Below are 12,371 nucleotides of genomic sequence, written 5' to 3' on the forward strand. Positions count from 1 at the left end.
TAGGAAAATACCTCAGATTTGAATTGAAGATAAAGATTAAAGTAAGAAGATAAAGACCTTTCATCACTTGTCACTTTAATACTCCGTGTCTGGTAAGGACACAATGTGACTGGTACATCCCTGTGTTGATCCAGGATCATGTGGCACTTGGTGAAATCACAGGACACTGCCATCCACAATAAGTAGGTGAGGATTTTGTGTGCTTCTATTGCATGGCTGGGTGACTTCGGTCCTGGAGGGCCACTGTACTGCAGAGTTTAGCTCCAACCCTAATCAAACACACCTGAACATAGCTTTCTAGTGATCTTGAAGGCAATGATTAGCTTGTTCAGATGGATATCAAAAGAAATGGAAAGTTGTTTTATCATGAAGAATTAAGTTTTACACTACTACATAGCAATTATTAAATTTGATACATGTGGCCAAAATAAAATAATTTGGTTTATATTTCAATCTTCTTCAAAAATATTCATAAATCTAGTTACTGTACACAATATGAGCATGATTTTCAATTCTTCTTCAGCAAATGAAAAGATTTTCCTTTACTATAAAAAGAATGGTCATTTACATTCTTGCCTAAAGGGAAAAGGTCCTTGAATATCAGAACTAAAACTTTAAAAGGCATGACGTAGAGCAAACAACTTCCAAAGAACCCAAGCTAATTATATAACACCCACTTGAATATGTGACTGCTGCTCAGATCAAAGAGCCCTTCCACAAATAGTTCTGAAGAACTCAGGCATAAGACTGTTCAAGCTGCAGTTCTCTAATGAATACTGATCTTTACCACTACCCAGAATGCTTCACTCTAGCTCAGCCTCTCTCTAAGCCCTGCTCTAAGATTCATGTTTGGCTTATTATATAAGTGAATGTGTGTGTGTGTGTGTGTGAGAGAGAGAAATACAAAGAGAGAGAGAGAGAGAGAGAGAGAGAGAGGGAGGAGTGAAGCACATGGAAGGATGTGATAAAGGCACTGGAGGGAGAGTGAAGCAAATATCCAAAGAAGCAGGAGAAACTGTGTCAAGCCTGTGAAAAATCTTTTTAAAACAGAAATAATTCAAAAGAGATTATGGCTAATTGCTGTTGTCAGGCGTGTCAGTTCCATTTTGAGACATGCCACTCGACTCCCTGAGACTGAGCGTAACTATTGCTTCAGAATTGACAAATATGGACCCTTTTCACAATTCTGGGGTTCTCAGAAGCAGAAGTCATCATAATTGTAGTCTCAGCCTCAGAAGTCAGAACGACTGATGCATAAGACACACAAAATTAGACAAATTTTTGAAGTCATCATCTGATGGGTTGATTTTTACAGAATGTCCAGGAGACGTGCTTGTCCCATTCTGAAAAAAATGTTATTGTTTCTGTCATTGCAGAGACATAGACTTTACATTTTTACACCCCTAAACATGACGCTGAACAAAACAAACCGTGACTGGTTGCTTTACATGTCTTTCAGACGGCCTCTTGGGTGGATCTTGGCCAATGAAAGTTGAGATGGAGTCCAGACCTTCTGCCATCAGTCTGAAGGTCTGGGTATTCGAGAGTATCATAAGTGGGTAAATATTTAAAGCAGTGAACGGGAGACAACAGCAAATATGATTTTTGCATTTTCAATTGCTCCAATAGCAAAAGAAGAAAAAGTTGGGTTTTGCTACGGCTATCCAAGAGATCGATTATGCCAGTCAGAAGAGAGAAAGATGACAAATGTACTCGTTCTAACTAGTTCTTTGCCATTTAAGACAAATTATAGTGTACAATTGTACATACATACATATACATATACAGTATATATATATAAACAACATAAAAAAAATATACATTTTATATTTAAAATGTTAACAATTGTGAAAATTTCAAGAAGGAAAAAACTAAATTTGATCTATGTATGTCAATGGTTCGGATTTCAAAACAGCAAACCAATCATATTAGATTTTTTCTCATACTGTGTACCACTCAACTCAGTAATTTTAACTCTGATGTGCAGTATGATGGAACAAAATTTTGAACTTGAAACTCTGGAAATCCAAAACTCTGGTGGCATCCAAGGAGAGATAGACACTTCATTTTTACACAAATAAAATGCACCAGTGAGTCGAAGTGTATGCATTATATGATAATAAGGCTGTGTAGTAAAGTACAGGTGTGTAAATTAGAAAATAAACCTCCTTTTCAGTAATTTGTTAGCAAATCCATTGACATCACACATTTTTCTTTTTATGTTTATGTTTGGGCTGCGTGGACACTTTTTGGACCAGCTGTACCCTGACTATTAACGTGAGGAATCTGCTGTTATGTATATAAATGTAGGGAAATCATTTAGGGTCATTTGTGTGCTTTGGCCCTTAAGTGTTGCTCCTACCTGCAAGATGCAGCTGGTGATGTCGGAGGCGATCTTGGCATGGGGTGTGTCTTCGTCTTTGCCCTGCGGCTGGAGGTTATGCTCGAGACAAGACTCCCATAGTGACACCAGAGCTGCTCCGTGCCTCTCAATCGAACCTGTTTCCCTAATAGCTGTAGTGATGCGTGTGATGCAGATCTCCACCACCGCTTGGTCATTGTCATTGGTCAAGTAGTCCTGCAACCAATCACAAATCACATAACTGAAGGAAAGAGATGTGCATTTAAGACTCTGTTACATGTTGCAAATTTTCAGGTGCAGATGAAATCTGTGCCATATATTGTGTGACAGCAGAAATTCTGCAATGCTATTTATATTGAGGTATATATCCATGTTTTGATTTTATAAAATCTGACACCTAAACGAAAAATATAGTCAACTCTTGCAAACTGCTTTGATTATAATGGGAGCAATTTAGTTTGACCACACCATGTGTAACTGTAGGCCGTTTCCAGTTACCAAGCTGATGTGCGGTCACACCTTCACAGATTTGCATATATTTATTATTTTGCAATACTCTGAATGTGGCTCATTCAAACAGATTTAAAATGTATTACTGTTTTTACCTCTTTATTATACAACATGAAGTTGTTTTGCACTGATGCAAGATTTATCATTCATTTACTATAAATCTTATGTTTTGGTTTGCATCCATAATGTTTAAATCAAAAAAATAAAATAAGATCAAGTTTCTTTATTTCAAAATCCAGTGAATAGGTCTTCTTACATGGTTATGTAATATATAAAACATTTATGGACTGACATCCATCCACTGACTGTTTGTTAAGCTACAGAGTATTTACATGCAAACAGCTTTATTTAGAGTTCTGAAAGCATGAGGTATCTTTAAACTAGAAAGTTATGTAGCAAATATTTTCATCTTTGTGGTGTGGCATGTTCGGAATGATAATGTTATGCCAGTGACTGTGGAAAGGAGGACACTGTAGGCCCTGGAGAGAGAAATACAAGAGAAGAGAGAATGAGAGAAAGCTACCCCTGAGATGCTGGATGAGCCCAAATCTGTTTACAAAAGCCAGCCAGAACAAAGAAGCCCAATGAGGCAAGAGGAACTGGCTTTATCACGCTCAGTGACACCAACATTCCTTCAGAAGTTCTCTCATTTAAATTTAAAATATACTAAGTGTGGAAATAAGGGGTCACCTTATTCAAATTATTCAGATATGCAGTGCTGACAGCGTCAGTGATCAGCCAGAACATGCCATATGCTCTCTAACTTCACTTTAACAGCATAACATCAACAAGGCATGTGATCAGCTAAGGACAAACAGGAAGTAAAGCTTGTTACTTTCCACTGAATATGTCTATTTTTGTTAGGGATTTGGACTTTTTGGCCAGTAGTGTTTTTCCTTTTTTGTGTGTCTGTGAGTGTGTGTATCCTGGGCATGGCTATGCACTCCTCTCTGTGGCTGATTGCTGAATGTGAATCACCTGCTGCCAATCAACTCATCTGCCTCCAGTATTTAAACCCTGGGTCTTCAGTCATTCTCTGCCAGATCATTCACCCCTGATTTACACTGCACACGTCTGCGGCGCATCACGGCTCCGAAGAGGTTTTGTTACGTCCTCCAAGCGGTGCCAACTCACACCAGAAGCGCAGCGGTAGGATTCGCGAGACCACGTGATTTGCCTGTCAGATGTTGTTTGGTTGCTCATTGTCCTTGTAAGAAGGATTTGTGATGTCATATAACACCATGTGTTTTTGTATTTCGAGGATGAACCGCTCGTCGTCCATTTCTGACCTCCTGCCAAAGATATGTGACCGTGAAATACGATCGGGAGTCTGCACAGGGTGTTTATTTTGAAATTGACATGATTTTTTAACTTCTATTTTGTATTTGCTGTGTGGTTTGGATGTGGCGTCCGTCAAAAATAGACTAGGCGCCTAATCTAAATTACACTGCACACGTCTGTGGCGCGTTACGGATCCGACGTGTCTACCGGAACTGATCGCGGTCATTCTAGTCAATGCTTGTGTTTACACCAGACGCGCCGCGGCACGTTTCAAAACCGTCCCAGAAGCGGCTCTCCGCGCCGCTTCGCTAAAGATAGGCACCTAGTCTATTTTTGACGGACGCCGTCAAATCATGGTCATTTAGGAATAAGATTGTGTGGGCATTTGAATCAAGATTGCAATCTTTTAATGATTAAACGTGCAACTCTACCATATCACCAAAAATGGTTTCCTGTAAAAATTATATCTGGACCATAAAACCCAGAGGAGTCATGTGATGAAACAGACAGAGGGTCTGATCTACTCCTTTTGCTTTGGGTCTTCTGTTTTCTTATTCCTCTGAATCTTGACACACCCTGTCCGCTCTGGCCAGCAGGTGCACTGGATGCTCTAGCTCTGGCCTCTCTGTTGTCTTGATGAGAAGGTCCAGGCTGGTCATCATGTCTGGATATCTCTCTAAGGGATTGTGGAGGTGACCGAAAGGTGAGGCAATCATGTGAAGAATCAAACTGGTGGTCTGATCTTCTCCTTTTGCTTTGGGTGTCTGGGCAGTCAGAAACCTTCCTTTTTCTTTTCCCTCCCTGCCTCGACTCATTCTTGCTAAAATTGTCAGCAGGTGCTTTGGCCTCTCTGTTGTTAAAGTGAGAAGGTCCAACCTGGTCATCATGACTTGATGTCTCTCCAAGTAATGCCGGAGGATAAAACTCAGTGAAAGAGTGACTTGAAGAATCTGAATCAGACTGGTGGTCGGATCTGCTCTTTTTCCCTTCTCTGCTTTCTGACCTGCCAGAAGACTTCCTTTTCCATTTACCACCTTGACTCCTGTTGTCTCGGTGAGAAAGTCCAGGCTGGTCATCATCAGTGGATGTCTCTCCAAGTGATTCCCCGGAGATGAGGGAATCGCATGAAGAGTCAGACTGATGGTCTGATCTGCTCCTTTGCCATTCTCTGCTTTCTGACCTTCCAGAAGTCTTCCTTTTTCGTTTACCACCCTGCCTCAACTCATCCTGGCTGCTCTGGTCAGTAAGTTCTCTTGATCCTCCAGCTTTGGCCTCTCTGTTGTCTCGGTGAGAAAGTGCAAGCTGGTCATCATCAGTGGATGTCCCTCCAAGTGATTCCCCAGAGATGAGGGAATCATGAGAAGAATCAGTCTGGTGGTCTGATGTCCTCCTTTGCCATTCTCTGCTGTCTGACCTGCCAGAAGTCTTCCTTTTTCTTTTACCACCCTGTCTAATCTCAACCTGACTGCCTGAGCTTTGGTCTGCAGGTGCCCTGGATCCTCCAGGACTGGCCTCATGGTTGACCTGGTGAGAAGGTCCAGGCTGTTCGTCATCCATAGGTATCTCCCCATGTGCTGCTGGTAGGTTATTAGTATACAAAGGATAAAACCCAAGGGTCGAGGATTCACCCGCAGCATGCACAGTGACGGCCCAGACATCTGTTTGCCAGGTCAGCATGGAGACCAAAGGATTGTATTCAGTGTCAGGTATCCATAGATACAGTAAGAGTTCCCTGAGAGCTCTTCGGGTACGCAGCAAACCAAGACCTGGGTTAGATGCGGTCATGTAACGTGGTAAACGTACTTCTAGATGCATCAACAGGCCATGCTCGTCTTCAAACTCTACTATAAACACAATTCCTGGAAAATCATCCCTATTAATATCATTCTCCTCATCGTGACCGACAGGGGGTCCAAACAGTAGAATGTGTAGCTGATGGAAGATATTATGAATGTCACCTTGATCCATGTGAACTACACACTAAACAGTTACTGTGAAATGTGAACTAGCATTTTAACTGCAGGTGTCTGAATACTATATCCAATCTTATTCATGCTGTTATGAGCCTATTGAGGTCCATCTGCTCAATTTATCGCTTGTACTTGGAATTCTTGTTATTGTGATGACATAGATTGTTGAAATTCTGAGAATTCTATAATCTCTGTTTAAAAAACAACAGCATCTGTACAGCTATATTCTTCCACAATTCTGAATAGACATGCCAAATAACATGAAATTTACTAAAGAGATTTACTAGAGGTTCTATCTTCTAAAAGAATGGCTTTTTTTATCCTTGGTCCAGTTTGGTTTGTTTCGTTTTTTTGTCTATACATAATGTATCCTACAGTCTAAGGTGAAAACAATGAGTATATTAACAATGATTCAGTACAAATATGATGTAATTGGCATGACAGGAACCTGTAACGGAGTAATGCAAACTTTGGCAAAAAATAAAATGATCACATGAATTATGATTAAAATACTAAATAGACAAAAATAAACATTTGGTATGAAAAAAACAACAACATTGTAGTACATTTCTTGGTGGACTTTGGGGAAAAATTATAAAAAAAAAAAAATGGACCCCTTTAAAATCATTTAAGAATGTTGTGCTATGAATTTACTATTTTGGGAGCGGAGTACTCACTGGTGAACAGGATATGACTTTGATTTCCTCCAGGGCTTGGGACAGACAGTCTTCAATCTCGCTGTCATCCAGAGAGAAGAGGTCTCCTGCACGGGACAGGTCTCTCTGTCCCAGCACTAGACGGAACAGTTGGTGCATTCTGGGACAGGCTCAAACTTGAGCAGGCTGCCCCTGCCCTGTGTTACCACGATGACTTGACATGCTCCTGAAATGCACCCAGTACACATGCATCAGACTAACACCTACAAACTGGAACGAAGTAGAAAAGAAGACAACTATGAGGAAGATTAATTAAGGGAAAAAAGGAGACAAGAAGGAAAAGAGGGAGTGAGAGACAACACAAGAAGAAAAAGACATCATTGCATTTAAAGTTCATTGATCTTTGTACATTTTTTATTAAGGACAGTAGGGTTATACTTAGACTTACGAAATTAAAATTATATTCTTTAAAGTGCCTCTTATGCCATTGTTAAGGTTTCTTATATTGTTTTGGGAGTCTCCTACAATAGGTTTACATGCATGCAATGTCAAAAAACGCTTTTCGCTTTCGTTTGAAGAAGTTCTAAGATTCAGTCTCTCTAAGGCCCCGTCCACACGGAGACGCGTTTAGCTGTATACGCATAAAATTTGTATCGTATAGGCATTTCGTCTAGACAGATCCGGCGTTTTGGGAGAGTGAAACCGATATTTTTTTAAACCGGGTCCCAGAGTGGATAAATCTGAAAACGCCGCCCTTGCGTTTTCGTGTGGACAGCGAATCCGTATATTTTCTGAAACGATGACGTCATCAGCCCACGTCTCGCCCCTAATCAGACACCGCTACGTCACGTAACAGCAGCAAAAACATGAACAAATGCTGAACGATTGTCTTATTAACTAACATTAACACAGCTTAATAAATGTATTTTTGCATGTTCGTTTGTATACCACGCTCAAGGTTTATGCGCATAGTCCAAGTCTTCTTCTCCGTTTTTAGTGTATCTCTGTGGCAGAATTACAGCGCCACATACTGGTCTGGCATGTATACTATATCGTTTTGTGTCGGTTTCGTGGTTTCGTGTGGACACAGATATTTCTTGAGACGAGGGGAAAAAAAAGATTGGATAGGGAAAGCTCTGGCTTTGTGTAGACGTAGCCTAAAACCCTCCTTTCACTGAGCCAACTCTGCTCTGATTGGTCAGATGGCCCAGTCTGTTGTGATTGGTCTACCGTGTACAGAGCGTGTCGGAAACGATACGCCCATTGTCATAGTTCTGTATTTTGAACATTAGATAGAAAATATAAACATCTATTATTTATCATACTTACAGGTTGTGATTAAGTGGAGCCAGCTGATCCAAATAAACTGGGTATTGAGCCATCTTTCAAGAGCAAGCGCTTTGTGAGTCCTGCACTGAACTCCCCGAGATTAGAGAAGCAGTTGTCAGTAAAATGATGGGAACACACACAAAAAAGATTGGTGTTGTACTGCTGTGGTACAGTGGAAAAAATTTATATGAATTATGACCACTGATTCTTTGCAGCCTCATCTTTTGGAAGTGAAAATAAAATGAGTGTCTTCTCAACATGATGTTAACCACAAAAACAAGCTACAGTGTTTGAGGTCGAGTCAAGTTGTTTGCAACACGTGGCCAACGTAGAACATAGGTGGGCTTTATGCAAATGTGTTACCCTGTGATGTGTAGCCATCACGGAAGTGGGATTCATATTACTGATGACTTGTTCAGGCTGTTCAGAGTCGATTCTTTCTTTTGGGAGACAATGACTTTATTTATAGCACTTAAGCACTTTTGGCTTTACAACTTTGCAAATCATTTACATTCACATACAGCTACATTACACATTGCATGAAAGGCAATATTCGAAATGGCATAATAGGGGCACTTTAAAACTATAACATTTAAATAAATAAATAAATAATTGTTCACCAAAAAAATTACAATTCTAAATTATTAATATCATTTTTTTTGTCTGCAAATATTTGATTATATGATATTTTTATCAAGATATTTTATCAAATATTTTTAAAAAAATACAAATTAAAAACACTTTTGTTACTTGAAATAAAATAAAATTTAACTGAAATAAAATAAAATATCATTTTAAAAAATACTAAAACTTTACTCCATTAAAACGGAATCCAGAAAAATTGTATCATTTTTTTTGTCTGCAAATATTTGATTATATGATATTTTTATCAAGATATTTTATCAAATATTTAAAAAAAAATACAAATTAAAAACACTTTTGTTACTTGAAATAAAATAAAATTTAACTGAAATAAAATAAAATATCATTTTAAAAAATACTAAAACTTTACTCCATTAAAACGGAATCCAGAAAAATTAAAACGGGGAAATAAAGGGAATAAAAAAAAATGTAAACAGAAAAAATTAATGAATTTTGGGAAAAAATTATAATATTAATACAGATTTCATAGGGCCCTGGATTGGACAATTGCCATTCCAAGAATACTAATATTTAGTCCAACAACGCTAGCACTTTTCACTGTTTGCATTACTCCGCTTGTTTGCCATCTTCTTTAGTTTGGCAATTATATACAAAACTAAGTTTTCTGTCTGAAAAGCAAAATATTTTCAATATCAACCTCCTTTTTTTGTTCCTTGAACTTCAGTGCAAAACAAACATCACACAAGCATGAGTGCTGCTACTATATAACAGCACACCTGTGATTCAGCCACAGGCATAAGGCTGCAGGTAACTACAGCTGTCCTGATATTCAGAACAACATCACGACTGTGAGTGATATGATGCTTGAGTGTGTCTACTCCCTGCCAGAGGCAACAAATGAACACTTCTCTCTTTTGAATATTTATCTCTTTTTAAAGGCTACCTTAAATTTTCTCCTTTTGTTTTCACTTTGAAACGAGGTAAATAAGTAAATAAGGTGAATAACATTTTCACTATTCCTTTAAAATATTCTGTATGCATAAAAAAATTTATTTATGACTCTAAAGAGAGCCTGGATGGAATTTCGGGCTGTCAAGCTTCCTGTTAGAAAAATGTTCTCAGAAAACAATTCTGCCAGTGTTTTCCTAGGAGTGAAGCTAAACCTCTGTTAATCTGTAATGTGCTAAACCCGTACCTGCTGGACTCCATCACTCATTAAAGAGTGTAAAATGTCACACGTTCAGTCCCAAACTCTTGAACATGCAAACATGGATGTGTTCAGTCATGTCTCAGGAAGGGCTATTGTATCTATTTTACTCAGCTTGTATCATGCAGATTGATCGTTCATTAGTTTATCTTGGTTATATTGCAAGGTTATAAAAACCATGCAGCTTTCCTTAACGGTTTCATCTTTTTTTTTCTGGTTTGCTTATGTACAGAACTGAAGAGGAAGTGTAATGGACGTTCGTCATTGGAGACAGGGTGGGATATGAGCACGTAATATGATTGACATATGAGCAGCGAATGAGCTTCCTCTGAGTCAGAACAGCGATCACGGAAGAGAAAACACAGGCAGACAGCGCTGGACACAGCTAACGCTCATCAATAAATCAGTGGGAAATTAATAGAAATGATGATTTTGTCGGAGCTATGCGTTTTAAAACGAAAATGCAGTAGTGTAAACACACCCTAAAAGATGTGGAAACTGAAAACTATTTGAACTTTGTTAAACCATTTTGCACTTTATTGTGCTGATTGCATTTTGTTCCTTTGTGCAGTCACTCAGGAGATGAGTTTTTGAATCTGAGAAACGTCAACAAGCTGAAAAAATAAACGGTTTTTTTTTTTTGAGGTAACGTGTAATGTAATCTTGTTAAAACAAATTTAATAAAAATTGGTATAGAAAAAAGTAGCGTTCAGGAACCGGTATTGAAGACAAGGTATTGGTATCGGTATCGGTATCGATATTGAAAATTTTTGAATGACACTCAGCCCAAGGCAAGACTCAGCAATGAACAACAATCTGGCAATAAAAAAAATACAACTTTAGAAAGAAAGATTGCCTGTCTTGGGCCTCTTGTTTGTTCTTTCATCAGTTAGTGATCCAAACGGATCATAGGTTCTGCCCATCAGAAGGCATTATGAGGAAGGCACCCAATGGTAAGTCAGAGTCGCTGAGGAGGTGACAACACAGATGCACTTCACACCTGTCCTCGCATTCCAGAGCTGAGCATCGCTAGGATACCACAGCAAGAACGCTCAGGGACCCTGCGGAGGTCTGACCAAACCACTAATACTCAAATATAATCCCAATGACTTTATCACAACAGGCTCCTAGTCTGTCAGCTTCTATTTAAAACTGAGAAAATACATTGTCCAACTGCTTATGCAGCAATTACACTTGTCTCGCTCCACAAAAATGCTTTTAACCCACTTGTTCATGTTTCATTTTTAAGCTGAGCTTTATGATTGGTATAAATGTGACAGTAAAAATGTGACAACTGACAGATATTTAGTGCCCTATGAAATTTGTATTATTTTTTGAATTTTCTGAATTCTGTTTCGATGGGTATATTTTGGTAATCAAAAAGCATCTCTAATTAACTGAAATAATTAATCTTTCACAATTTAACAACTATTAATTAAAAGTCTAACAAAAATTACATTTTAGGGCCCTATGAAATGTTTTATTTTTTCCCAAATTCAGGTTTTCTGTTTTAATTTTTCTGGATTCTGTTTTAATGGTTGCAACCCTCTACATTGCGAGTAAATCACTCGCATATGCGACTAAATCTTACTCTGGGCGACTAAATAATGTCTAACATTAGCCATTGGCTAATACATTCTTAGATTTTACACGCCAGTATGTGTGTGAGAGGCGTTCAACGTTTAGGTTAAAACGTGTATAACTATCTGTATATAAAAACAATCAAAGTCTAAGTAATGTCCCCATTTAGATAGCTAAGTAAACGTGTGTGTGTGTGTGTGTGTGTAAAATAGTATATCAGTCTGGCGAGTAAACAAAAAAATTTACTAGCCAATGGCGATTATATTGTCAAGGTGTGCGTAGAGGGTTGGGTTGAATAAAATTTTAATTAGCAAAAAAAGCATGCCTAATCAATTGAATTCCTAAAATGTATTTTACAATAATAGGGGCCTTTTTTTCTCAGAAAATCTGTGTTTTATTTTTTCTGGATTAAAGCAGGTCACTGGGTCTGGTCTCTTAAACAATCATCAAGTCACAACCCAGTTACAATTAATCTCCAGGTTACGGCTCAGCAATCTCTGGAATGCAGTCTTTAAAAACATGCTGGCATACACATGCTTCAATGCACACATGCATGCACTATGATACAATGCCAACAACATGCAAATTGCTAGAAGGAAAAGCAAAGCACTTCTACACATGGCTGTTCAGACTGATGCACGACAAATATTTAAAAGCTGACTTGTGTAATTTTTTAATCTTGTAAAGACTGACATATAAAATAATAGTCCGATTTTTATTTTATTTATTTTAATTTTTTGTTTGTTTTTGTTCTTAATGGAACAATTTATTGAACCTTTAGACCAATATATATATGTATATATATATATATATATATATATAAAGTAGCATATTTTGAGTATCATATTTGATACATTGGACTTTACAACTCG

At 38.2% G+C, this 12,371-nt stretch overlaps 1 protein-coding gene across 1 annotated transcript in view; it reads right to left on the reverse strand.

The window, feature by feature from the left end:
- LOC107711033 (ventricular zone-expressed PH domain-containing protein-like) overlaps positions 1 to 7,133 on the reverse strand; it is an 86,566-nt gene extending 79,433 nt beyond the window's left edge. Inside the window, exons 1-4 of the mRNA XM_016515937.1 lie at positions 6,801 to 7,133; positions 2,363 to 2,578; positions 1,431 to 1,532; positions 1,334 to 1,343 (exon numbers count right to left, since the gene is read on the reverse strand). Of these exons, the coding sequence (XP_016371423.1) occupies positions 1,334 to 1,343; positions 1,431 to 1,532; positions 2,363 to 2,578; positions 6,801 to 6,938 (466 nt within the window). The 5' untranslated portion in view covers positions 6,939 to 7,133. The remainder of the gene's footprint in view (positions 1 to 1,333; positions 1,344 to 1,430; positions 1,533 to 2,362; positions 2,579 to 6,800) is intronic.
- Between the last annotated feature and the right edge of the window lie 5,238 nt (positions 7,134 to 12,371).

Source organism: Sinocyclocheilus rhinocerous, unplaced genomic scaffold (assembly GCF_001515625.1).
Source record: "Sinocyclocheilus rhinocerous isolate Xijiao unplaced genomic scaffold, SAMN03320098_v1.1 scaffold943, whole genome shotgun sequence".
NCBI classification, from domain to species: domain Eukaryota; kingdom Metazoa; phylum Chordata; class Actinopteri; order Cypriniformes; family Cyprinidae; genus Sinocyclocheilus; species Sinocyclocheilus rhinocerous.